The sequence below is a fragment of the Eulemur rufifrons genome, chromosome 1 (assembly GCF_041146395.1).
Source record: "Eulemur rufifrons isolate Redbay chromosome 1, OSU_ERuf_1, whole genome shotgun sequence".
Classification (NCBI taxonomy): domain Eukaryota; kingdom Metazoa; phylum Chordata; class Mammalia; order Primates; family Lemuridae; genus Eulemur; species Eulemur rufifrons.
This window is the reverse complement of record NC_090983.1, coordinates 6,900,436-6,926,586: the sequence shown is the minus strand read 5'-3', so window position 1 is coordinate 6,926,586 and position 26,151 is coordinate 6,900,436. Positions and strand designations below refer to the sequence as shown.

General features: G+C 44.9%; 2 protein-coding genes across 3 annotated transcripts in view; both read left to right on the top strand.

Annotated features, from left to right (window-relative positions):
• The window catches only part of EIF4E2 (eukaryotic translation initiation factor 4E family member 2), a 30,953-nt gene extending 25,607 nt beyond the window's left edge, over positions 1–5,346 (top strand). Inside the window, exon 7 of one of the 2 annotated variants that reach the window (XM_069470246.1) lies at positions 2,661–5,346. In XM_069470246.1, the coding sequence (XP_069326347.1) occupies positions 2,661–2,700 (40 nt within the window). In that variant the 3' untranslated portion in view covers positions 2,701–5,346. The remainder of the gene's footprint in view (positions 1–2,660) is intronic. The other variant, XM_069470156.1, reaches the window with a different exon arrangement.
• Positions 5,347–16,325: 10,979 nt separating this feature from the next.
• Positions 16,326–16,482, top strand: LOC138381623 (large ribosomal subunit protein eL39-like). Its single transcript, XM_069465965.1, has one exon. The coding sequence runs from the start codon at positions 16,326–16,328 to the stop codon at positions 16,479–16,481; it is 156 nt and encodes a 51-aa protein (XP_069322066.1). The 3' UTR covers position 16,482.
• Positions 16,483–26,151: the final 9,669 nt, after the last annotated feature.

Genomic DNA, 26,151 nt, shown 5'->3' with positions numbered 1-26,151 from the left:
TGGCTTTTAAAAGAATAGAAGCTCATTTAAAAAAAAAAAAAAAAAGTCACCTGTGGCCTGTGCCACTTCCTGTCTACATGTTCCCTTGCCTTGTCTCCTGATCTCTCTGTGCACTGCAGCCTGGGGTGAGGAATGTAATTGAGAATTAGTTCCCAATTTGTCACTGAGCTGTTCTCAGCCCACTTTTTTTACGAAAGGCTGGACCAAAACCATAGGGCCTCACTGCCCCCAGCCTGCTTTAGCCTGTCACTGTCAGGAGCAGGCCACCCACCCTCTTTGTTTTCCTGTTAAGTCAAACAGTAGAAAAACTCAGCTGGACTCTCCTGGCTCTTCTTTTACTCTTCTCCTCCCCATTTCCATTTCACAAACAGACCTTAGAATGATAGAATTTCTTAGCTTTTCTGACTGTAAAGAGGTCTATAATAATAGAAATAATTAGAATAAATATTAAATATCTGGATGAGAAAGTGTTATAGAACTCTTCAATTTACCTGCCACAGAGAGAAGAATTTATTTCTGGCCCAACCCCAGCATGGTAGAGAAATTCTTCCAAAAGATAAGATGACTGCTTATAGTGATGATTATCTTAAAAGTTCTCTTGTCTATGTCACCGAACAGCTGAAAGAGCTGGATCCAGATACTTGCCTGCCATCTCCCTTACTCCAAGATAGCTAATTCTATCACAGTCAGGAAATTCTCTGATTCTTCCTTCTCACACTCCCAGCTTTCTGTTCACTCGTTAGTTAGTAGGAAGAGCGGAATCCCTACCGATAGACTTCTGTTGTCTAATGGCTATATTGGCATAGAGGTGTCACTGAAAGGGAAGAAATGGAACAGAGCCATCTGTTCCTCTGTAATTACTTTCTTTAGTATTAGATGTAGATACGAAAAGGTGCTCTCTGTAGTGCAGTCTCAGTAACACAGCATATCATCCCTGAGGGAACTCAGAAATAACATGTGCATGTCAGTTAGGCTTGCTTTTCTCTGTGTTATTATCAGATATGTTCCTTATCCTTTTTTTTTTTTTTTTTTTTTAAAGAGACAAGGTCTCCCTATGTGACCCAGGCTGGCATCCGCCTCCTGGGCTCAAGCTGTCTTCCTGCCTCAGCCTCTTATGTAGCTGGGACCACAGGCCTGGCTTGTTCCTTATCCTTTGCTAGCTACTTGCAGTACCTCAGAGGGGTCTCTCCTTTTGAAAGGAGTTTTTTATACCATTGGCCTTTTAAAAAGATGACCACCCCATTAACTTTGTGTTCAGCTCCTTAGATGAAAATAGTTGGAACACTTGGTAGTCATTGATAAGATGATCCACATGCATGCCAGTTGTATAAATGCCAGCAGGCTTTTGAAATAACATCGGTTTGTTCCCAGCCCTAGTTCACCTCCACCAGCTCCAGTTTCCAGTTGGTACTTGTTTGCAGTCGTTATCTTTGTGTAGTGGAGGCTGTTAGTTGCTCTCAGCCTGCTGCCATCATAGGGGAGGATGTATTAGCTGGTAACAGGAGGAGACTGCTGTTAGGCTGGGCTGAGCATATTATTTTTTTGGTATTTATTTCTTCTGGACCAATTGCCATATGCCCAGTTTATTGTAACAATTTTAAGATAGGTCAGTTAAAGGCAGAGCTTCTAGAATGTCCTTTTAAAGTTAAAGGGAAATAATCCTGGTTAATAAGAATTGTTTCAAAATTTCCAGCAAATTTAAGTCTGAAGCATTGAGCTAGGGCAGGAGCTAGGTAGACTTGAAAGCCCCTACCAGCCCTGAGATTTTGAGATTCAGATGGTGATGGGACCTGCTAAGATGTCATTGGATTTCTAGTGTGGGACAGGAAAGATCACCAGGGGGTGGCCAAGCCTGTTTGCATCCAATAGAATGCAACTAAGAGGAAACACATTGGAATCCCCCAACACACACACACACACACAGTCACTCTTTCAGGAATTAGAGCATGTTTCCAGAGGGATGGGTACCCAGATTTCACCTGGAATATCCTTTCCTTTTGTAAGCAGCTCTAAATGGTAAACTAAGGATTTTTATTTGGTTGGTTGGTTGGTTTCTTGGTTTATGTAATACAATCACATGGTTCAATTTTTTAAAATATGTGTGTGAGAGAGAGAATGTCTCCCTCACATGGCTTACTCCATGTGCCCAGATTCCACTGTGCCCTCTTCTGCCCTGCTGCCCTAGATAACCACTATTATGGGTGTCTGGTGTAGTCTTGCTGAGTTTCTTAATGTATACAAAAGCAAGTATCAACATCTACCCTTATTTCCCGCACTCCCACTTATACAAAAGGAAGCATACTGTGTACATATATGCTACATTTATCTTGGAGTTCTTTCCATATTAGTAGAGAGCTTCCTTGTTTTATTTCTGTGAATGTGCCATAGCATTAATATTTAACCAGTCCCCACTTGATCTGCATTTGGGTTGTTTCTAATCTTTGGCTATTGCAAACAATTGAATCAAAGTTTTTGAAGGGACTTGGGAGGCGGGTTGCTTTGGGGTTGTTTTGGCAGTAGATTAGCAAGTGAGGATAAGGTCCTGGGGGTGTCCTGGAGAGCCCAAGGGCTGCCGAGTCAATTCTCCCCCTGTATGTGTGTGGTTGTGTGTAGATGATCCATGTATTGAACGCTCTATTTTCTCCCATTTTTTCTTTCAGGGACAATTCAAGCTTTCGAAATACAAAAATCACATTGTGAAAGTACACAAGCTGGCAATAATCCTTTTCTGTGTGTGTGTGTTTGTCCGAAATGGATGGGAGGCCTCCAGCCAGTCCTTCCATCTGCTCACTGAAGGGACGTCCCTGAGCCGTGTGCTCCCCTTTTGCACTCATTCCTGGAGGACGGATTCCGCTAGACACCCTCCAGCATCGCTGACTTTATAAAGCGGAAAAACGGCAAACGTGACTTTGTAATAGACATTGTTTTTTAATGGGGTTCTGTGGGGGGAGTTCAGCCTTTCATTTTGCTGTGTGCTGTCCAGATGCCTCCTGGGCATCCTGTTGTGCTCTTCTCATGCTGTACGAAGGGCATTGTGACCACGTGTACATGCCAGAGCTGTGGATGAGAGAAATCAGTATTATGAATGTCTGTGCATCCAGGAAAAGCTTTCTGTTGGAGAGCCCGGAATAGCTATAAATGCTCTCTTCTAGCTCTGCCATTAAATTATTGGGACATTTTGTTTCTTTCTCTCCCCTCTTCCCCCAAGCTGACCACTTTCTGAAGCTGTGTTACTGATGTGCTGATTGTCCAGGATTTGGTGTCATCTCCTGCCTTATGCCCTCCAGTCTTCCCTCCTATGGGACTCTCTGCTTCTTAGGCACTGCTGCACTTAAGAATTGTAATCCAGCGGGTCATGCTGGTTTCCCTGAGGCGGCTTAGAGGGAATGCCTTGGTAAGAAACTGGAGCAGAATCCAGTTTGACCAGGAGCTAGCTTATAACATAGGCTCCAAGTACAGGATTTGGAGCTGAGGGCAGTGACTGAGATCATTTTCCCAGATGAGCAGGGCTGGTGTGTCAAGCTTGTTTCTGTGGGATCTTGCATGCCCCTCATCGAGGAAGGGAAGCGAAACTGGTTATTGCCAGGCCTGTTAATACTTAATATGTAAATTCTGTGATCCTGAAACTGGGACTTCTGAAGGAAAGGTGACCTTGCTGGATGGCTTTATTTGCATGGCTTTGCCTGTCTATGAAGGTTGGAAAACCCTACTTTCAGTCCTCATCACCTGGTATGTATGTTAGCAAATGTGTGCTGGTCTGTGACGCCCAGACAGAAACCTCTTGAAGGCTATTGCAGGCATGCTTTGAAAACGACCCAGTCACTTATTAGAGAGGCTGGGTGATCTCACTGCAGAAGAACTAAAGTCAGAGAGGTCAAAAAAACACCTAGGATTCAAATACGTAATGAGTCAGAGTCCTACAGCAACCTCCAAGTAGCATTTCTTACTTGGCTCTTGTGAGCAAAGATTGCAGTACCTTAAATTAAGGCCTCTCTTTAAAACATATCCTTGAAGGCTAGGGGATCCTTGACAACCTGGTCTCAGAGAAATCATACGAGAATGGCAAGCATTTCCTTACTGTATTTATATTACTTTCTTCCTATTTTCCAACTCCTGAATACCCCCTAATTACCACTGTTTTAGGATACTTTTTCCTAAAAGAACAGGGGAGTACAGGGGCCAAAAGGGAGGTGCTTCCATTACAGGTGAAGTTAGATCAGATCAGATCTAGCAGTGATTTAAACTCCAGGCATATGAAGAATGCATTCTGGTGTCTAGACAATTGTGAAGCGCTCAGGCATGGGAGCAACATTGGCTACAGTGGGGAGCAAAGACTGCCTCCTGAGATTTGTTTACATTCCAGGGAGGTCTTCACTTTTGCCTAAACTCAGATTTGCCATGAAAATTCCAAAGAGAGCAGACGTTTGGATTTGCCCTCTTTGGGGCATCTACCTGACCGTTCGTTGTGTGTGTGTGTGTGTGTGTGTGTGTGTGGGAGGGGATGCATATGTGTACAACGTGCTTATGAGTGAGGGTTTGGCCAGGCCTAGGGATTAGGTGTATTGTCCATTGTTTTGCTTTTTTTTTTTTTTTGGTTCAGATTTTTAAATCTTATGTTTACTAGAGCTGCTCATGTTTTCCCTTCCTCTGTGTCATTGTAGTATTTAACAGTTCTTTTCCCATCAAAAGTATGCTGACCCTATGCTGGTTAGCACAAGGGATTCTCCCTGTTAGGCAGCATCTTACTCCCAGTGTTCTCCCAGATATTCTGCCTAACAGCTTTAAGTGGGAGATAGAATAGTCAGTTTATCCAAACCACCCATTTTTCTAAACCAGCTTGAGAGTTCATTTATTTTGACTCCATGGGCATCATATGCTGAGATGTGACACAGTTATGGTTATGGTATCACCTGTTTTAGAGACAAAGGGAAAAAAGGTCTGCCAGGGCCAAGGTAACCAGCATGCCAGGTTGCCGCTGGAGAACAGGGAGTCAGTCTCCACTTTGCACAGTTGGGGCTGCTCTTCTCTCACCCCTTTGCTGGGTTTTATTTGAAATTGGCCCCCACTCCTTTCCCGTGCTCTTCTCTGTGTATCCTTCTGTTTATGTGTTTGTGTGTGCGGGCGTGTGTGTGTGTGTGTGTGTGTGTTTTCCCTGTGACACTGGCAGTGGCAATAATTTACCACCCAGAAAGAAGCTTGTGGTCTGCGATGCTCCAAGAATGAATTTCCGAGTATTTGCCAGTGGAGAAGGAGCAGAGGCTGTGACAAGAGTCATTAGTGTTGCACTTTCAGAGCAATTGTCTACTGCAGTAATAAATGGAAAATATCAGCAAGAACCAGGTTGTGGACTTGTCAATACAAGGGAAATGGGGATCTTGTACTAATCCTGTCCTTTGGTGTATGAGTCTCTGCTTGAACTGCATTGCAGAATAAAATATGTGGGACAGTCCAGGCAAGGTTAATGTCATTGACATACATTTATTATGAAAACATTTTCTAATTGGTATTAATCATTGCCACAACTCAATTTCCTTTTTTTTTTTTTGTTTGAGACAGAGTCGCAATCTCAAACTCCTGGGCTCAAGCAATCCTCCTGTCTCAGCCACCTGAGAGTAGCTGGGACTACAGACGTGAGCCACCTCACCCAGCCCAATTTACATTTTTAATATCAAAATATAGTTGTTTATTCTCCTTAACTAGGGGTAAGGAATATTGGATTAGAAGGAAGTTCAGAGAATTCTGTTTCAAAGTAAATCACTCCAGGCCTAAGCTTGGAATGTTTTGTTTAGATTAAGTATCTTAGCTTAAAGATGGACATTGGAGGCACTTGGATGACCAGGGCCCATGTGAAATACCAAGGGAGAAAGAAATTTTTGCCAAGCCTCAGTTATTGTTGACAAAGAACTTAAAGTGATAGAGTCTTGAGACTCAGTTTCAGTAGGTAGAAATCTCCTTTCTATGTCTATCGGTCACAGTCCAAATAGGAGACAGAAACCATGCAAGTTCGTTTAACATTATGATATAAGGAACTGTTGACACAGTAACTAAAAAAGCAAAAAAGAAAACAAGAATCGAGGAGGTAGCAACTTCAGGAAGAGCTCTGAGGATGGGTGTTGCTCATCTGGCACTGGTGCCTTTTAGACTGTAATGAAGCTGGTTCTGAGTGGGTTGAAAAGGGCAGCTGGAGTCTCCTGTGGCTGTGGGAACAAACTGCTGCAGTGATGCTGACTGGAACAGGAAGGAGCACGAGCATGTTCCTTTTTCCTCCAGTGCGGAAGTTTCCTTCAAGTGCACTCTATTCAAAGAATCCAGTAGGGTGTCAGCTGGCAAAGCAGAACTGTGTGCAGAGTTCTATCCTTGGTATCACAAAGGCAGAGCTGAAAAGAGCAGGGGTGGAGCTGAGAGACAAGAGCTTCTTAACTGGCTCAGTCCTCCCCTTTAGCCACTTAGCATCTGTGCACAGCCTTCCACACGTGCTTGACCTTCCATCCTACCACAAAGCAGCTCTGTTTCTGCCCAACAAGATGTAACTAAGTAAAAGATCTACTCACCCTCTCCCAAAAATGAGGTAGTATAAAGTCCAAAATCATTGTCTCAACCTTCTGGGCTGTGTTCATTCCTGTAATTCAGTCAAGTCCCACTGAATAGAATGTAGAACAACAGAATGGTACCAAAAGACTAAAGGGGTAAAGTTACTTTGTTACCGTCCAACAAAAAACTACATGAAATCATGAGGCGAGAGAAGAAAAGAGTATGTCTGTGTGTGTGTGCATGCACAACAAGAAAGAATATGTGCATCATCTATAACTGTCATGAGGCTGTAGGTGATATTACTTCCTTTTCCACTGCCTGTTCTCTATTTCCTTTGCCTTCAGCCGGGATCACAGCTGGTCAGGATTCTTTTTTTGTTATGGTTGGTTCAAACATTTATTCCTAAAGGGTCAGAATTAATTGTCCTGCCTTTATTTGATAATAGTTTCCCATTCATTTTTGCTGTTTCTAAGAGGGGCCCCAGGAAATCTGGGTGCCAGACAGTTCTCTCTGCTCCTAGTGCGCAGCAGCAGCAGCTCAGCTGCTCAGCAGCTCGTTTAGCCCTGGCAATACTCCCCTAGTCAGTGGAATTAATCCCCTTATTTGCTTGTTAGTTCAGTGCCCTGAAGAGCCCAAAATAACAGGGTGAGCCTCAGTTTGCAATTCAGTGGCGCCATTGTCATGTCCCCTGGAGCCATTCCTGCGTGGAAAACCAATCCTTCCAAACTGGCAGCACTTCAAGTTGAGGGGACAAGTGAAAAGAGACAACTTCCACTCCTGTCCCTCCATTCCTGGACCTATGAACTCTGGGTATGGGAGAGACAAACTCATGCAAAACATAACCTCTGAGTTAGTACCCATCCTTTCAGGATATTGTCTCCCAAATGCTGCTGTAACTGAGTCTTCACTAGGCTATTTTTCCTTTCTGTTTATTCAGCTTCTGCTTCCTAGTAAGGTTTATGGTAAAACCAGTGTATTACCTGCTCACAGGTCCATTGCCTGACTTCCTTTGCTATAAAATTAGTTTCTTGATTAAAGGCAATCTGGAGAGTATCATGCTGGTGAATAAGGCATTCCATTAGTTTTGCTAGGAAAAGCATTACAAGCAGAGAATGTAAATTCACATCCAGAATATGCATCTATTTACATGTTCATCAAAGTGTAAGGGAACTAATCCATTCCCTGATTCCCTGTCCTTTTTTTTGAGCTCTGTCCCCTGGACACCTGGATGGTCCACATTTTGGTATTTCTCATCTCATGTGTCTGCTCATTGGCCTTGGGTCTGCTTTTCCTTGGCTGTAGTTCTTGTTTGATGTCAGTTGAAAGCCTCAGCCAAATCCTGTCCCCTAATGCATAGTATCATGTGGTCCCCAACACTGAGCTCCCCTCCAAGATCATTTTGACTCAAGCTTAAAAGTCCTGGACCCAAAAACTCACCTCCATTCTAACAATTCACAGAAATACACCTCACTGATGTGTCAACTGCAAGAGAATAGGGTCCACAGGCAGCTTCTGCGATCCTCAGAATGTCCGTCCAACAAACACTTGCCTCCCATCTAGTGAGCTAGGCAGTGTGACGGATAGGGCAATGGAGAGATGAATAGGAAGCCGTGGGCTGTACCCTGAGGAGCTCACAGTCCAAAGAGGAGAGCATGGAATATAGCAAGTGAGATGGGAATAAAGGTAGGAAGGCCTGGAGGATTTGTAGTTCAAATGTAGTCAGTGTGCACCCAGTCCAGTGGGCAGATGACCTTCACTCACCTTGACTCTGGAAGTGCAGATGTTAGGCCCATGGGCTTTGGGCTGGAGATGTTGCCTACAGGTGAGACTAGTATCATGTACCAAATTGTACTGTTTTTTGAAAACTCTGTGCTAGACACTGCAGTAACTTTACATGCATATTTCACTTAAATTTCACCACAACCCTGTGGTAGATTATTGCCTTCCCCATTTTACAGATGACGATACAGGCAGAAAGAAGTTAAGTAACTTGCAGAAAGTCATTCATCATGTAAGAACAGAGATGGAGCTTGACCTTGAATTCTAGAGCTCTTAAACCTCCTAATGTGGGTAGGTTACAGCTCACCTAATCTGTAAATCATTATTTGGATCTCTGGGAAAGAGGTTTCCAGATTGGGCCCTATGGCTGCAAAATGACTCCTACTCCTTCCAGGTGATCCCGAAAGATAAGAAGCTCTACCCAGCTGGCATAGAAAATCCAGAGCCAGCCAGCAGGGCAGCTTCCTGTGAGGTCCCTGTGAGGGGCAGGAGGGCACAGTGGTTTGCTAGCAGGGTGGTGTTTTCTATCCTTTCCCCTAATCGCACATCCTCCCAACCTTGAGTACTAGCCTCACCCTGGATTACAACATGTAGGTTCTAGGCATCATCATGAATATTTCTGTAAAGCCCCCTCTGCCCAAATCATTCTCTCCATGTTTGTCCAGCAGGCGTGTTCTATCAGACCCTCTCCATGAACTGTGTGGGAAGAAAATTGCCACGTTCTGTCTCACCCCCACTTCCTCATATAAGTAGTAAACACAGGCAATAGGATTCCACACCCTGAGACTTGTCCTCCACCTCGACCTCTGTGCACAGGGGGAGCTTCAGGCCATTTCCTTGAGAGCAGTACCTTTGAGCTGAGGCTTCTCCCACATGGTTTATAAAATAAAACTTGCTTTTCTCTTGTTAATCTGTCTTTTGTTACAGAAGGCCTGTTCTAGCTATGCACTTAGGAGGGTAGAGGAAATTTTATTTATTTTATGTTATGTTATGTTTTTTTTTTTTGAGACAGAATCTTGCTCTGTTGCCCTGGGTAGAATGCAGTGGTGTCATCATAGCTCATTAACGACCTCAACTCCTGGGCTCAAGTGATTCTCTTGCCTCAGCCTCGCTGGGACTACAGGCACTGGTCACAACGCCTGGCTAATTTCTTTCTATTTTTCATAGAGATGGGGTCTCACTCTTGGTCAGGCTGCTCTTGAACTCCTGAGCTCAAGCAGTCCTCCCACCTCGACTAGTGCTAGGATTACAGGCGTGAGCCACTGCGCCTGGCCGAGGAAATTATTATATTTTCTCCCCTCAGGCTCACGCTCATGGGGTCCCCTGCTCTTACTGGTGCCCCATCCTAAAGCTGTAACGTGAGAGCTACTGACTTCTATGATTAAGTTTTGTTTACTGGGAATTAAGTTCTCGCCATATGTAGAGCTTCCATATGATATACTTGCATTTGCCAGGTATATAACCTTATTATCTTCAAGTTATAAAAGCTTTGCTTTCTCCTTTCAAATTTTTATGCCTCTGTTTTGTTTCTCTTTATTGCAGTGGTTAGCACCTCCAGCACATTGTTAATTCACACTGGTAACAGTGGGCATGCTGTCTTGCCCTGGCTTGGTGGGAATGCCTCTTGGCGTCTCCATTAAATATGATGCTGGCTTTGGAGCTAAGATGTATGGCATCCTGTTAAAGAAGAGAGGAAAAAGTATAAAAGTTGTGTGGGAGAGAACATGGATGTACCATCTTTTTTTACTAGTTCCCTAATTTAATGAACATTTGGATTGTTTCCAATCTTTTGCTGATTGAAAGATGTGAATTATATATATTTATATCTATCAGTTTACACATGTACAAGCATATCTGTAGGATCAATTCCAGAATTGGAATTGTTGGGCTGTTTGATGGTTAATTTTGTGTTAACTTGGCAAGGGATGCCCAGAAAGCTGGTAAAACATTATTTCTGGGTGTGTCTGTGGGGGCGTTTCGGGAAGAGATTACCATTTAAGTCAGTACACTGCATAAGGAAGGTCAGCCTCACCCCTGGGGGTGGGCATCGAAGGCCAAATAGATAGAACAAAAAGGCAGAGTGAGGGCAAATTCATTCTCTCTTCTTGAGCTGGGACATTCCTCTTCGGCACTTGGACATCAGAGTTCCTGGTTCTCAGGCCTTCAGACTTGGACTGAATTACACCACTGGCTTTCCTGGGTTCTCTGGCTTACAGACAGGAGATGGTGGGACTTCTTGGCCTCTATAATCATATGAGCCAATTCCCATAATAAATCTCCTCATACATGTACATATAAGTATCCTGTTGATTCTGGAGAACTAATACAGGCTGGGTCAAAGAGTACATGGATTTGTCAAATATTGCCAGATTACTCTCCGGCTTACACTCTCACTAGCAGTGTATGAGTGTGTTTCATCACAGCCTCACCAAAAGAGTACGTTATAAAACTTTCAGATTTTTGCTAATCTGATAGGTCAAAAACTGGTATTTCAATGTCATTCCTTTTTATTTATTTATTTAGAGACAGGGTTTCTCCCTGTTACCCAGACGGGAGTGTAGCTCATTGATCATGATCATAGCTCACTATAACCTTGAATTCCTGAACTCAAGTGATCCTCCTACCTCAGCCTCCCAAGTAGCTGGGACTACAGGCACTCACCACCATGCCCAGCTAATTTTTTAATTTTTTTTTTATACAGATGAGGTCTCCCTGTGTTGCCCAGGCTAGTCTTGAACTCCTGACCTCAAGCAGTCCTCCTGCCTTGGCCTCCCAAAGTATGGGATTATAGGCATGAGCCCACCATACCTGGCGTCAGTGTCATTCTTCTTATGATTGAGATTGAATTTCTTTTTATATATTTAAGGACAGTTTGTATTTGCTTTTGTTGTCCTCTCTTGACCATTTTTCTATTGATGGTCTTTTTCTTATTGACTTATAGGAGTTCTTTATATATTAAGGAGACTTCCCTTGTTTGTAGGATGAGCTTGACCAGAGCAGGCACCAACACAATCTAGTGAGGAGTCCAGGGTGGCTTACCCAGTGTTGTGGGGTGAGGCCTTTACTTTGCTGGTGGCCAGTGATGGGCAAGAGTCAACAATGGGTTGTACTTTCTTAACAAGAAAACTTGTACGTAGGCAAGCTGGGCTCTAAAGTGGCTGCCTGTTAGAATCTCCAGGATATAAGAAGCTCAGGTACCCAGAGGGTGGTGTGAGCATTTTCCTTTCCTCCCACAAGGAGCGACAGTTGCTTCCTGTTATGGTGACTGATGACCTGTCCAACTCCACTGTCTCCTGTCCCTCTGGACGCTGTAAGGATTCTAGTCAGGACTTGTTGATTTGCGTAGCTCTCTCTGTCTAATAGTCATTATCTTCTATGAATAATCCTTTGCTCTGATCTGTGGGAGCATCAAGTGATTCCATTTGCTCTCCTTGAAATTGCTGACTAGCAGAGTTGCAGGTATTCTTTCCAAGCTTGTCTTGTTTTGCCCAAGGTGTTTTACTTCCAAAGTCTTGTTGCTATGTATTCAAATCAATCAATCTGTCTTTTTATGGCTTTTGGAGATTGATTTGTACTTGAAAGGCCCTTCCCACAAAATCTGGATCTATTTATAGAGAAGTATAAAGGTTTGGAAGAGCCACAGGGCAGGGGTGGGGAGATGGAAACAAGTACCCCTGCACAGAAGGATTTTCAGGAAGTGCTGAGGGCCTGCGTCAGTGGCTCAAACCAGGAAGGCCCAAGTCCAGTCTGGATCCCAGGTTTGGGAATTGGCAGAGCTGGTGGGCTGGAAATGGAGGACACGAGCTGGAGAAGGGTGCCGGTCACGGGTACCAGAAGTGACTGGCCCAGAGGCCTATGGCAGGCAGTGGGGTGAATCACGGCAGAGCAACAGAGAGGTTATAGGCTCCAGAGGCCCTAGCGAGGCAGAAAGCACATGGGGTAGGAGTTGTTTCGGAAAGAGCAGTTCCAAGCAATGGCAAAGGCCAGAGGGTGAGCATGAGAGAGAGTGGCTATAGCAAGGGGGGGAGGTCAAGAAACCACAAAGGATGGGAGATGCAGGTGGTGCCCGGTCCATGTCTGCTGGGGTGAAGCCATGTGAAGCTCAGCGGAAGGCAGAGCCCCAGGGGTCCAGCTTGCTCATACCACTCCTTGACTGGGCACGTCTCGGTCCTGACTGTGCATTATAATCACCAGGGTCTGGACTGGCATTAGTGATTCCAGTGTGAGCTGGGTTGCGAATCACTGCCCTAACTTATGTCCTGTTAACTTAGCTTTGATGAAGTGGGGAGCATGAATTAAACAAAACCAAGAGACCCTGTCGGTTCATCTTAGCCCTAACCACATGGATTTCCTAACCTTTTCCCGGTGCCTCAACTCTCACAGTGCAGCACCAGGTACAGTGCTAACAGCCCCAGACGGGGTCAAACCTGATTTCCTGGTCCCAGTTCTGAGATCCCAGTAGCTGAGATCACGTGCAGCCTGCGGGTGCATCCAGGGATGAGCTTGGGCTCAGAAGTGTCATTCTGGCAGCATGTCAACTCATCTTGATGAGTCCAATGTCTGGTAGCAAAATGTCTTCCAGGTCAAGGGCGTGAGGAGACAAAAGACGCTGAAGTCACTGGGGATAATTGCCATTTACTGTAGCCTTCCTGCAGTATACCACGTTTATTACTGGCATCGCAAAGCCTGTTAAAATCACATGAGATGCTAGAATGAAACCTGTAGTTCTGGATTAGAATAGGAGATACCAATATAAAGTCATGTTTATTTTAATACATACACACATATGTATTAAATTACTTGTGTATACGTGGGTTAGTATACATAGACATATTCCCTAGCTCTGCCCTCTGAGAGGGACTAGAAGCAGTGACACCCAGTAGCAATGAACACCTGGATTTTGCTTTCTAACTACAATTCTCCAATAAAAGGCACCCAGCTCCTTGATGAAAATGCTATTATAGGCCTGAGACAAGAAAAATGCAACATAAGCCTGGAGAAATTTGTAGAGTCAGAAAGTAGAGAAGTGCTAAAAACAAACAAAAACCCCCACATTGATGGGGACATATCAAAGGGACATAGGAGTCAACTGCAAGAGTCTCCAGTGACCAAAGCTGGAATAATCTGAGGAACAGTATACAGCAGTATCAGATTATAACCCAAAATATAAAATAAGTATCTACAAGTCCATACTGACCTAAATAAATGATTGAATAGATAAACAAATGGGAAAGAATAGACAAATGACCTGTGGAGAAGAATTCCAAATAATTTATGGAATAACTGCTTCCGTAAGTGTAGGCTGCACACAGTGACTTCCTTCTAGAGAGTACATCATGAAAAAGAGATAACAAGTGAACCTGCCAGGGAGAAACCCGAAAAATACTACCTCAGCTAGGTGACCCAGGTCAACATCAACAGGGAGAAGTCCTGTGATAGTTGTACCATTGGTGTGAGGCGACGAGAATGGCACTTTACTTCCGTGGTCTTCCTCCCAAAGACCCATAACCCCAATCTAATCATTAGGAAAACATTAGACAAATTCCAGTAGAGAGACATTTTACAAAATACTGGCAGTACTCCTCAAAATGTGAGGAGTCATCAAAAACAAGGAAAGTCTGGGTGCAGTGTCTACGCCTATAAGACCAGCACTTTGGGAGGCGAAGGCAGGAGGATCACTTGAGCCCAGGAGTTCAAGACCAGCCTGGCCAACATAGTGAGACCCCATCTCTATAAAATATTTTTTTAATTAGCTGGGCATGGTAGGGTGCACCTGTAGTCCCACCTACTTAAGAGGCCAAGGCAGGGGGGATCACTTGGGTCCAGGAGTTTGAGGTTACATTGAGCTATGTGAGCTATGATCAAGCCATTGCCCTCCAGCCTGGACAACAGAGTGAGACCCTATCTCTAAAAAAATAAAAACAAGGAAAAGTCTGAGAAACTGTCATAGCCAAGAGGAGCCTCAGGAGACAGGATGACTGAATGTCATGTGGTATCCTAGATAGGACCCTGGGACAGAAAAAGAACATTAAGTAATAACTAGAGACTTGTGAATAAAGTATGGACTTTTGTTTCTTTTTAAGAGACAAGGACTTGCTATTGCCCAGGCTGGAGTGCAGTGGCTACTCACAAGCACAATCACAGCACACTACAGCCTTGAACTCCTGGACTCAGGCAGTCCTCCTGCCTCAACCTCCCAAGTAGCTGGGACTACATGCACCACTGCACCCAGCTCAGAACACCCTATTAATAAATGTTACAGGCAAGATCCACTGATAAATGCTAAAAATAGTGAGCAATACTTTAAGGAGAAACAGGATATTTTCCATAGCCTCAAAGTATCTCTCCTCCCAAATATTTATTAATTATAGCAATGGTTTTAGTGTATATCCATAAATATTTGATACTCCTCACTCCAGGAGATGGAGCTTAATTTACTTTCCCTTGAATGTGGGCTGGACTTAGTGACTTACTTCTAATGAATGAGTGTAGAAAGGGAAAAATAGTCACGTTATAGTGGAGGAACCTGGCAGACGTCACGTTAGCCTAGTGGTCAAGGTTAACATCAGCGGCGCACGTTGACATGTGCCTCAGTAGGATGTGCTGAGAAGGGCACATCACCTCTGAGGTCTTCTTCCCCCAAATCCGTATCCTCAATCTACTCATGAGAAAACTTCAGACAAACCCACTCGGAGAGCCTTTCTACAGACTACCAAAATTCTTGACCAGTGCTATTCGGAAGTTTCAAAATCAGGAAAGACAAGGAAAGATCTAGAAACTGTCACAGATGACTGAAGAGACCTGATGACTGACTGTAATGTGGGATCCTGGATGGGATTCCGGAACAGAAGAAGCCATCAGTGGAAAACCCAGGGAAGTCCAAATAGTCTGAAGTCTAATTAACAGTAGTGTACCGATGCTAATTTCTTAGTTTTGATCAATGTGCCATGTTTAGCTAAGATGGTGACATTAGGGGAAGTGGGGTGAAGGGCATATGGGAACTCTGCCTACTATCTCAGCAACTCTTGTGTAAATCTAGTTATTTTACAGCCAGGTATGGTGGTGCGCCTGTAGTCCCAGCTACTTGGGAGGCTGAGGCAGGAGGATCATTTGAGCCCAGAAGTTCGAGAGCAGCCTGGGCAACATAGCAAGACCTACCCCCATCCCAATTAAAAAGAAATAAATAAAATAAATAAATAAAATTATTTCAAAATGAAAAGTTCAAAAACCTGCATGGTGGTGATGTTTGATTTGAATACCTAGATGTTGCGGTAAGGCAGGGCCTGGGTTCCTGCTCTCCAGACAGGCAGCGGCTCCATTGGTGCTGGCACCAGGGCGTTGGCTGGCAGGTCTGTGACTCAAGGATGCTCTGCTTGTTGCTCTCCCTACCAGCCGCCATTAACCCCCGGTTCTTCCTGAGTCGGCACAGAGCATGCAAGTGCTTTAGTGGCAACCATCTGGCCTGACAATAAATGAATGTGAGCTGCACTTGGAATAAGGGAAACATCTCCGTGAGCTCAGGTCAAAAAAGTCCCCACATATGAGGGCTAATGGGATCCCCACCCCACCCTGACCTGCGGCGGGATACACACCAAGCAGGAGGAGAAGTGGTGGGACGCAAAGTGTCAGGTGGTAAAGAGAAGGACCCCAGAGAGGAGGTGTGGCTCTTGAGGGACCAACAGAGAGGGGACAGTGTAGCCAGCCCCGAGAGGCAGGTGAGTGCCACACTGCCCACCAAGGACCCCCTCCTGAATCCCCCCCAGGGGGCTCTGTCTGGTCTGCACAAGGGAAGTGTCTAGAGTCCCAAACAAGGGGGAAGCTGCCACCAGCTGTGGTTCACTGAAGAACCAATGGTCAGACTGTCCCTTTCCAGGTTAAGGGCATGCTAAGGTGGTCACAGGTCAACGAAATCATGCAAAACAGTCAGGAAAAAGGCACCATACCAACACTAGGCTGGATCTCTAGGGCAGCTGTTATTAAGATGTAAGTCCAGGTCCCATTGAGTCTCCCTCGCCATGTCTTCTCACAAGACTTTCAGAATCAAGAGCTTTCTGGCCAAGAAGCAGAAGCAAAATCGTCCCGTTCCCCAGTGGATTCGTATGAAGACTGGCAATAAAATCAGGTACAATTCCAAGAGGAGACATTGGAGAAGAACCAAGCTGGGTCTATAAAGATTGCATATGATATAATGGCGTGCATATTTATGCTGTATAAAGGTCACTATCATCTTACCATATCAAGTTGGAAATGTCACTAATACCTGGACAGACACATTTCATTGGGAAAAGTGATTTTTCTCTTTGTTTATATGCTCTGTACTAATAAGCTGGTTCAGTAATAAATATGTGAGACCTTTTGTTTTAAAAAAAACAAAAAAGATGTAAGTCCAAAATGAGCTGAGGCTTGCAAAAACCACTGAGGGCGACACTGCATAAAGTCTTTTAATTGATGATCAGAGCATAAAAAACATGGGGCAAGTGGTGTGAGAGGTGTGCAGAGGAAGAACAAATCGCCTTCCGTGTTGGAGGACAGGCCATGAGCATGGCAAGGCTGATCTGCATGAGTGCAGGCAAGAGCCTGGGAGATCACGGGTCCCAGCGCTAACCCAGGCGGGAGACAAATGTGCTCAGGGAAACCTACACCCGATTCTCCAGAGGGGGAGAAGGGGCTTTAGCTGACTTTGCACGGGGCTGATCAGTGCTCTGAGAGAGGTGGGGCACCACTGGTGCTGCCTGCAGCACAGCCAAGGCCCTGAAACCCTCTAGCCTAGAGAAGGGAACAGTGCCAGAGGAACGGCTTCAAATATCGAAATGATTGATCATGGAAAATGGCCTCGTGTGTGGAACCAGCACCTCTGGGCAGAAGTTACAGCGAGACAGCCTTTAGGTTTAAGAAAAGCTTCTCGATCATTTGAGCTGTCTAAAAATGGAGTGGCTGGCTCAGGCATTGCAGGTGAACAAGCAGGGGCCGGAAGGCCACCTGTTGGGGGATTTGCTGAGGAGATGCCAGTGGCAGACCCAAGAATAGACCAGATGGCCTTTAAGGCCCCATTCAGTCGTGAGATCTGAGGGTCTCGGAACTGAAGCTGGAGGGAGCTAACCTCCCCTACCCGTGCAGGTACCCTGGCCCTGGGAATGCTGTGGTGTCAGATGGGCTGTCATCAGCTGATGAATTAGGCCCTGGCACCAGCGACAAGCCGGCAGCCTGCCAGTTTGACCAGGAAGGTGCTCAAGGTCCAGGCTCTGAGCCCATGGCCTCCTGGGAAATCCGTGCAGCATATTTACAAAAGGATGCCTCTGTAGCAAGCTTTCCAGACTGCAGCTGCCAGGAAGGGGCAGAAGGGGTGATTTGATACCCCACAAGCTAGACAGGAAATCCCTCAAGACATAGGTCAACATGAAGCAACATCAGATCTCCGTGGCTCCAGCACCTGTCACACCCCCGCCCTCTCTTCCAGGACCCAGGGGCCCGGGGCTCCAGCAAAGGGCTTCCTGCAGCCACCGTCCTTCCGCCAGGCACCTGACTCCCACCTCACCCTAGGAATGCCCTGCTCTGCTCACGTTCCCTCCTCACTGGACCGCCCTGGCGACAGCATCGATGCCTCCTCTCCCCCAAAACATTTTTTTTCCTTTCTAAATAAAGGGCTTTTTTCTTATTTCTAAATTAGACAAACTAAAAGTTAGACAGGAGGCTGAGCCAGGAGGATCACTTGAGCCCAGGAATTTGAGGTTATAGTGAGCTGCGATCATGCCATTGCGCTCGAGCCCCAGCAACAGAATGAGACCCTGTCTCAAAAAAACAAAACAAAAATAAAATAAAAGTTAGACAAACTGTGATACATCCATACAATGGAATATTATTCAGTGACAAAAAGAAATGAGCTATCAGGCCATAAAAGACATGGAGGAACCCTAAATGCATAACGCTAAATGAAAGAAGCCAGTCTGAAAAGGCTCTATACTGTATGACTGCAACGATATGACGTTCTGGAAAAGGCAAAACCATGAAGACAGTAAGATGCCAGAGATGGTGGAGGGGAGGGTGATGTGAATAGGCAGAGCATGAGACTTTTAGGGCAGTGACACTATTACCCTGTCTAATACTGCAATGATGGATATGTGTCATTGTACATTTATCAAAATCCATAGAATGTACAGCACAAACAGTGACACCTAATGTAAACTAGGGACTTTAGTTAATAATTGTGTATCAATACTGGCTTATCATTGGACCACACTAAAGCAAGATGCTAAAAATAGGGGAAATCGGAGTGGGGGGCAGGGGATATATTGGAACTCTGTATTATTCATTCAGTATTTTCTGTAAACCTAAAACTGCTCCTTTATAGAAAGTATAGATGGGAAGAAAGAAAAAGCTGTAGAAAAGTCCATCATCTTACTAAGAGAAAACCACTCTTCTGACCAAGGTGTGACCTTGTACTAGGTACACATTAGAGAACTCTAACAAGTGGGCTCATTCTGTAGGTTCTCTTTGGTTGCTGTTGTCTTCAGTTTTTATTCTGGAATAATTGTAGCCTCACAGGGTTGTGAAAATAGTACAGAGAGGTCCAGGTATTCTTCCCCTATCCTCCAGGTAGATAGTGTCAGAGTTGAATTAGAGGACAGCCTGCTCGCGTCCTGCAGAACTGACTCGCTGGTTGTTGGTGTGGTCAGATCCCCACACAATTCTCTGTGACCACAGGTCACAGAAGTATTTTGTATTGTGAAAGTACAGTAGGAAGAAACTGAGTTTGTTTTTTCCTCTCCCTCCTCAGAATAATTATTGTGTATTTTGATTTTATAGGGTTTTTGGTTTGGTTTGGTTTTGTAGAGAGAGTGGCTGGCTCTTTGGAGTTTTCCAAGTAGATAACCATATCATCTTTAAATCGTGATATATTAATAATCGTTGCTTCTCTCTTTCCTAATATTTATACTACTACATTTTTTTCTATGTCATCACATTGGCCAAAATGTCCAGGAAAAAATGTCATATGATTGCAGTGATACTGGGATTTCTTCCTCGTTCTGATTTAACATGAGTTGCTTCTAGGATGTCCTACAGTTACCTAGAGATAAATCTTCTTCATATTCATTCAAGGAACCATTCTACTGCTCATTTACCAAAAATTTCTATCAGGAATGGATGTTGACTTTTGTCAAATGCTTCCTCCTAGGTATCAAATGACACCTTTTCTTTTCCTTTACTATATGAATGTGATAAATTTCATGAGTAGGTTATCTAATTTTGAACCTGCTTTGCATTCCCAGAGCACGCCTACTTGCATTCCTAGAACGAATCTGCTTGTTTGCCACTGCTCTCTCCTGACCCCATGGTCGGCCCCACCCCTTTCTGTGTCCTCCCTGGCATGGGGAACACTCAGGAACAAAACACCCTTCTCAATCCCTTGTCTGGCTGGGCCTCTCTGGCCACTGTCCCCTCCCTGACTCCCCAGTCTCCTGAATATAACAAATGTGTAACAACGACCACACCCACCATCCAGGCCTTGGTCACTGTCATATTGTGAAAGATGTATTTGGTCTTCATTCCCATTTCCAGACATATAGCTCCTAGAAACCCTTGGGTTCTTTGAGTGATAAGAGTATCTTTTATATACTAATGAGATGACTGGTAGCTGGGGGACCCCAGACAGCCTCAGGATGGGGGCTGGTTGCCGAGGAAACTAACTGCATGATTAGAAGGTTGAAACTTGCAGCCCTACTTTCCCCAACTTTTGGGGAGAGAGAGAGGGAGTGGGCCAGAGGTTGAGTTGATAAAGCAATGGCCAATGATTTAATCACCCATGCCTATGTAGTGAGGCTTCCATAAAAACCCCAAAGAACTGAGTTCTGGGGGCTTCCAGATAGCTGAATACATGGAGGTTCCTGGAGGGTGGCGCACCTGGAGAAAACGTGGAAGCTCTGCGCCCCTCTCCATACCTCCCCCATGCATCTCTTCCTCTGGTGGTCATCTGCATCCTTTGTAATAAATGGGTAAATAAAATCAAGTGTTTCCCTGAGTTCTGTGAGCTACTCTAGCAAATTAATCGAGACCAAGAAGGCTGTCATGGGAACCCCAATTTAAATCTAGCAGGTCAGAAGGACAGGCAGCTGAAGTGGGGGCAGTCTTGTGGGACTGAGCCCTCACACTGTGGGATCTGATGCTGTGTCCAGGTAGCTAGTGTCAGAATTGAATTGCATTAGAGGACACCCAGCTGGTGTCTGCTGGAGAATCCACCGCAGAATTGATTGGTTTTTGGTGGGGAGAAATCCTCACACATTTTGGTGACCACAGGTCACAGAAGTGTTCTGTTGTGAGGGTACAATAGGAGAAACTGAGTTTTCCCCCTGTATCCTCACAGTTGTGAAACTCTGCTCTCCACTGAAAGGAACCGCTGCTCCTTGGAGAAATGACTGATCCTAGGACTTAAGCAGAGCAAGTACAAGCTGAAGCTGGGACATCTTCAGTGCCAGATTATTAGGAAGTGTGCAAAGAAAGCAGGGACTTTTTAATGGCAGAAAAGCCAACTTGAAGGCACTTCCAGTAGCCAAACATGGGACAATTTAGCATTAAAACAACTAATGATAGTAACAGATTATAATCCATTAAATAACATAAAAATCCAGGCATCTGCCCACATGAATGAATGAACGAATGACATGAGAACGGAGAGCTCGTCCTCACAGTGGAATGCCAGCTAAGAGCATTAGGAGTGGTGGATTAGGACTCACTGTTTGGCAGCCACCATAGTATCAAGTCTAGTAAGAAATAATAGGCATGCTAAAACAAGGGGGTGGAAAGGGGTGGAGAACAGGATTTTACATAGTCTCAAAGTATCTCCCCACAAAACGTTTATTAAACACAAAGAGAAGGAAAAAACTCGACAGTGGAAAAAACTGACACACGCCACTGACACTTCTTGATGAAGTGGACAAAATTATTACCACCAGTTGTGGGACAGAAGTTGAAGGGAGAGGACACAGCATATGTGATACACATTCCCTGGGTTTTAGGAAACGGTGGACAGATACAAATTGAAGGACATTCTACAAAATGACTGGGCTGGCCAGGTGCAGTGGCTCATGCCTGTAATCTCAGCACTTTGGGAGTTCAAGGTGGGAAAATTGCTTGAGGCCAGGAGTTGGGACCCCATCTCTAAAAAAAATTTTAAAAATAAACAAAGGAAATGAAATCAGTATGTCAGAGATCTCTATACTCTCATGTTTATTGCAGCACAGTTCACAATAGCTAAGATATGGAATCAACCTAATTGTCCATCAACAGATGAATAGGTAAAGAAAATGTAGTATGTATACACAGGGAATATTACTCAGCCATTAAAAAAGGTAAAATGAAATGCTGCCATTTGCAGCAGCATGAATGAACTTGGAGACATCATATTAAGTGAAATAAACCAGACCTAGGCAGACAAATTCTGCATGATCTCACTATATGTGGAATCTAAGGAAGTTGTTCTCATAGAAGTAGAGAATAGTATAGTGATTACCAGAGGCTGGGGGAGGGAGGGGTGTGGATGGACAGAGATTGGTCAGTGGGTACAAAGTTATAGTTAAATGGGAGGAATAAGTTCTGGTGTTCCAGTGCACAGTAGGGTGACTATGCTTAACAATACTATGTATTTCCAAATAGCTAGAAGATAGGATTTGGAATGTTCTCACCACAAAGAAATGATAAATGTATGAGGTGATGGGTATGCTAAATACCCTGATTGGATCATTATGCAATGTATACATGTATCAAAACATCACACTGTAGCCCATAAATATGTATAATTATTATGTGCCAATTAAAAACAAAAAAAGAAAAGGGAAAAAATTGAGGTGAGCCCTTCTATCTCACAGACTTTCTGGCTGTAGGTAAAATCCAGACTGTGGCACCAAGAAGGGAAACCCAAACAGCCCAGCAATCTCACCAAGTTGAAGAGACAGAGATCAAAGTTTGGAGAGGCCAAGACAACTAGAATTGACAGGACAGAGTGGACAAGAGGAGAGGGAGTGGATACAGAGCTGCAGAAATCTGCATGGGGATCCCTTGAGTCTTTGGCTGAATATCAAGTTTTGCATGTGTGGGGCGAAAGCCCATGAGGCCAGACAGAAACACCTGGGAAAGAATAATTATTGCAGAGCCAGAAGTGAGTGATTTCCCCAAACTTGTAAGAACTGGAAATTGAGTTCCCACTGGCCAGAGTGAAGAGATTTTGTTGAATGCATAGGGTAGAGAGCCCAGAAGTGCTATACCTTAAAAGTAGGGTTAAATTAGCCAGAGAACAAAGGCCACTCCAGACCAATTCTGAAAGACCTTAAAAAACAAAGCTTAAAATGATCAAAATGACTTGCACATAAATTAACTGCCTACAATAAAAACTCCAACCCTCTTTGAAAGGATTACAACAAAATCCAGCACCCAGGAACACAAATTTCACAATGTCTGGCATCCAATAAAAAAAATTACTTGAGGCTGGGCGTGGTGGGCTCACACCTGTAATCCTAGCACTTTGGGAGGCCAAGGCGGGAGGATCTCTTGAGGTCAAGTGTTCGAGACCAGCCTGGGCAACATAGTGAGACCCTGTCCCTTCAAAAATAAAAATAAAAATTAGCTGGGCATGGTGGCACACACCTGAGGTCCCAGCTTCTCAGGAGGCTGAGGTAGGAGGATCACTTGAGTCCAGGAGTTCCAGGCTGCAGTGAGCTATGATTTTGCCACTGCACTCCAGCCTGGGTGACAGAGTGACAGAAGGAAAAAAATTGCTTGAAATAGGAGAAAGAAGGAAAAGGTGACTTGTAGCCTGGCGAAACATCAGATGTATAAACTGACCAGCAACCACAAAGATGACAGAATTTTTCAAATTTCCTTTTTTAAAATGACCTCCAACTAGCAGTCTTCGATGAAATTTCAAAATGGAATTCTGCTTCTTATGCCTCTTGGTAGACTGTTTCCACTTACGGGTCAGCTTGCCCGGCCAGTGGCCCCACTGCTGCAGTGACCGAGCACCTGGCTGGCTGGAGGCTCCATCCTTGACACACTGGCCCCCCCCCCCCCCCAGCGTGACATTATTTAATCGGGAGCAATTCGCCTCCTACGGGAAGCCCTCCCTGAACCCCAGACTAGGTCAGATCCCCTGTAATGTGTTCTCACTGGCCTGTTCTTTCATCCTGGCCATTTATCACAGCTTGTGTGAGTTTGTGTGAATATTTTATCTGTCTCCGCCGAGCCCAAGAACTGGGGCTGGGTGTGCCGTTGAATCTGCAGCAGGAAGCACAGTGCCTGGCACAGGGCGCCACTGATAAACAGTTGCTGAATAAATGAATCTGAATGCATGCATGAAAAAACGCAATGGTCACGAGGACTTCGGTTCTGCGAAGCAAATCTCATGACGGTCACTGACAAACCGCTGGTGTCCAGAAGAGGGCGACACGCGCTAGTCCTGAAGAACTGGTGCTCGCTCGCTCGGCCCCAAGCAGGCGGCTTCGGGAAAGCCCACCGGGTGCAGGTAAGTGTTCCGGCCCTGGCTGGTTCTCATCAACAGCAGCCTTCCTCCGTAGTGTCACTCACTCACTCTCTGTCACGTCGAGAGTCGCCTTAAAGGTGCGATTTTCCCCAGATATAAAATGGGAGGGTTGCAGTGGATGCTCTCTTTAAAGCCGCCTTCGACCTTGCGAGTCTGTGATATTCCCGGGTAGCCGGGCGGGTTTGCTGCGGTCCCTATAGGTACGCGGTGACTACTCGCCGCCGCCACTAGGCGGCGCTGCCGGCCTGCGTCCTGCTCGGCGGGCGGTGTGCCCCCTTCTTCGCCGTCTGTGTGTCTATTTTTAATGAAGGAATGACACTGTACTTTTAACTTTTAAACCTCTCTCTACTCAGGCTCCTCTGAGTAAAGAGAATCTAGAAACGGAAAGCTTGGGGGACACCGCCGCCTCCTGCAAGCCCGGGGGGTGTCGAGGTCCGCAGTCGAGTCCCCTGGAACGCGCCTTCGTTCTCTCCCCCGGGGCAGGGCGCGGGGGCGGGGCGGGAGGGGCTCTGAGCGGGCTCCGCGTCGCCGCTGACCCTCATCTTTAAAGCTGGGGTGCACGGAATCTGCCTCGGTGGTATACCCCAACCCGGGGACACACCGGCACATCTTATTTCTAAAACTGCCAGGCCCAGGCTCCACAGCCAGAGATTCTAGTTCCTTCCAGGGCGAAGTTACAGCCCTGGTTCCTGGGAAGATTAAATAGGACAAAACCGGCGTATATGTAACACTCCTAATGCCATGTGCGGCAGCACATAAGAAGTGTTCATTAAATAGGAACTTTTATAATTGTTAGTAGTTAGTAATTCAAGTGCCTGGACATAGTAGATTCCCAGTAAATATCGCTGAGTTAATCAACAGTTTCTGGGAGGAGATTGGAAGAGAAAGCAAAGTGTGCTAGATCTCAACTTTCACAGAGGGCAAGGCAGTCAGAAACTTTTATTCTTAAAGCTGTTAATTATGAAAATACAGTTTCAGGCCCAGCTGGTGGCTCATACCTATAATCCCAGCACTTCAGGAGACTGAGGTAGGAGGATTGCTTGAGTCCAGGAGTTTGAGACCACCCTGGGCAACATAAGAGACCTCTGTCTCTACAAAAAAAATTTTTAAATTAGCCAAGTATAATGGTGCATGTCTGTAGTCCCAACTACCCGAAGGCTGAGGCTGTAGGATCTTCGCTTGAGCCCAGGAGTTGGAGATTGCAGTGAGCTATGATCACACAACTGCACTCCAGCCCAGGTGACAGAGCAAGAAGGTTCTCTAAAATAAATAGTATTTTTCTTTTTTATTTACAGTAACCACTAACAGGCTAACATTGCAGTTACAGCCCTCTCTTGGTACCTGAGGAGGGACTGGTTCCAGGACTCCCATACCAAAATCCACAGATGCTCAAGTCCTTTACATAAAATGGTGTAGTATTTGATATAACCAACGTGTACTTTAAATCATCTCTAGATTACTTATCGTTTTTTATTTGTATTATTTTTTGTCATTGTATTTTTTTTTTTTTTTTTTTTGCTGAATATTTTTGAGCCATGGTTGGTTGAATCCACAGATGGGGAACCCACGGGTACCAAAGGCCAACTGTGCTTGGGAAAAAGAGAAAAAAATACTTGATCAGCATAGCAAAAGAGAGAAAAAGAAAAGCCAAGGAACTGCAGGGTAGCTTCAAAAAAAAGCATAAAGTACAAAGAAAAAGTACTTTCAAACATATCATTATCATAATGCATTTGAGTGAATTAATCTCTTTTATTACAAGACAAAGAGTTTTTTCTTTTTCTTTCTTTCTTTTTTTTTTTTTTTTGGAGACAAGCTCTCACTCTGTCACCTGGGCTAGAGTGCCATGGTGTCAGCCTAGCTCACAGCAACCTCAAACTCCTGGGCTCAAGTGATCCTCCTGCCTCAGTCTCCTGAGTAGCTGGGACTACAGGTGCATGACCCCATGCCTGGCTAATTTTTCTATTTTTAGTAGAAACGGGGTCTTGCTCTTGCTCAGGCTGGTCTCAAACTCCTGGCCTCAAGCAATCCTCCCAACTTGGCCTCCCAAAGTGCTAGGATTACTGGTGTGAGCCACTGCACCTGGCCCAGATTTTTTCTTAAATCATGAGATAAATGAGCTCTTAAAATGAAAATTAAGTGTCCATTTATGTAAACATAGTCTGATCAGGGAAGGCAAGGTTAAGCGAAATATAAAATTTTATGTTAATTGTTCATTAATTCTTTCCCTCTTTCATCATTTTTTTCAGTGTCTAAGTGTGCCAGACACTGTCTTCAGGCCAGGAATCTAGAGATAAATTGACTAAGGTCCCTCCAAG

Bases quoted from the DNA above. Each gene is read 5' to 3' on its own strand.
- LOC138381623 (XM_069465965.1), top strand. From the start codon at position 16,326: ATGTCTTCTCACAAGACTTTCAGAATCAAGAGCTTTCTGGCCAAGAAG.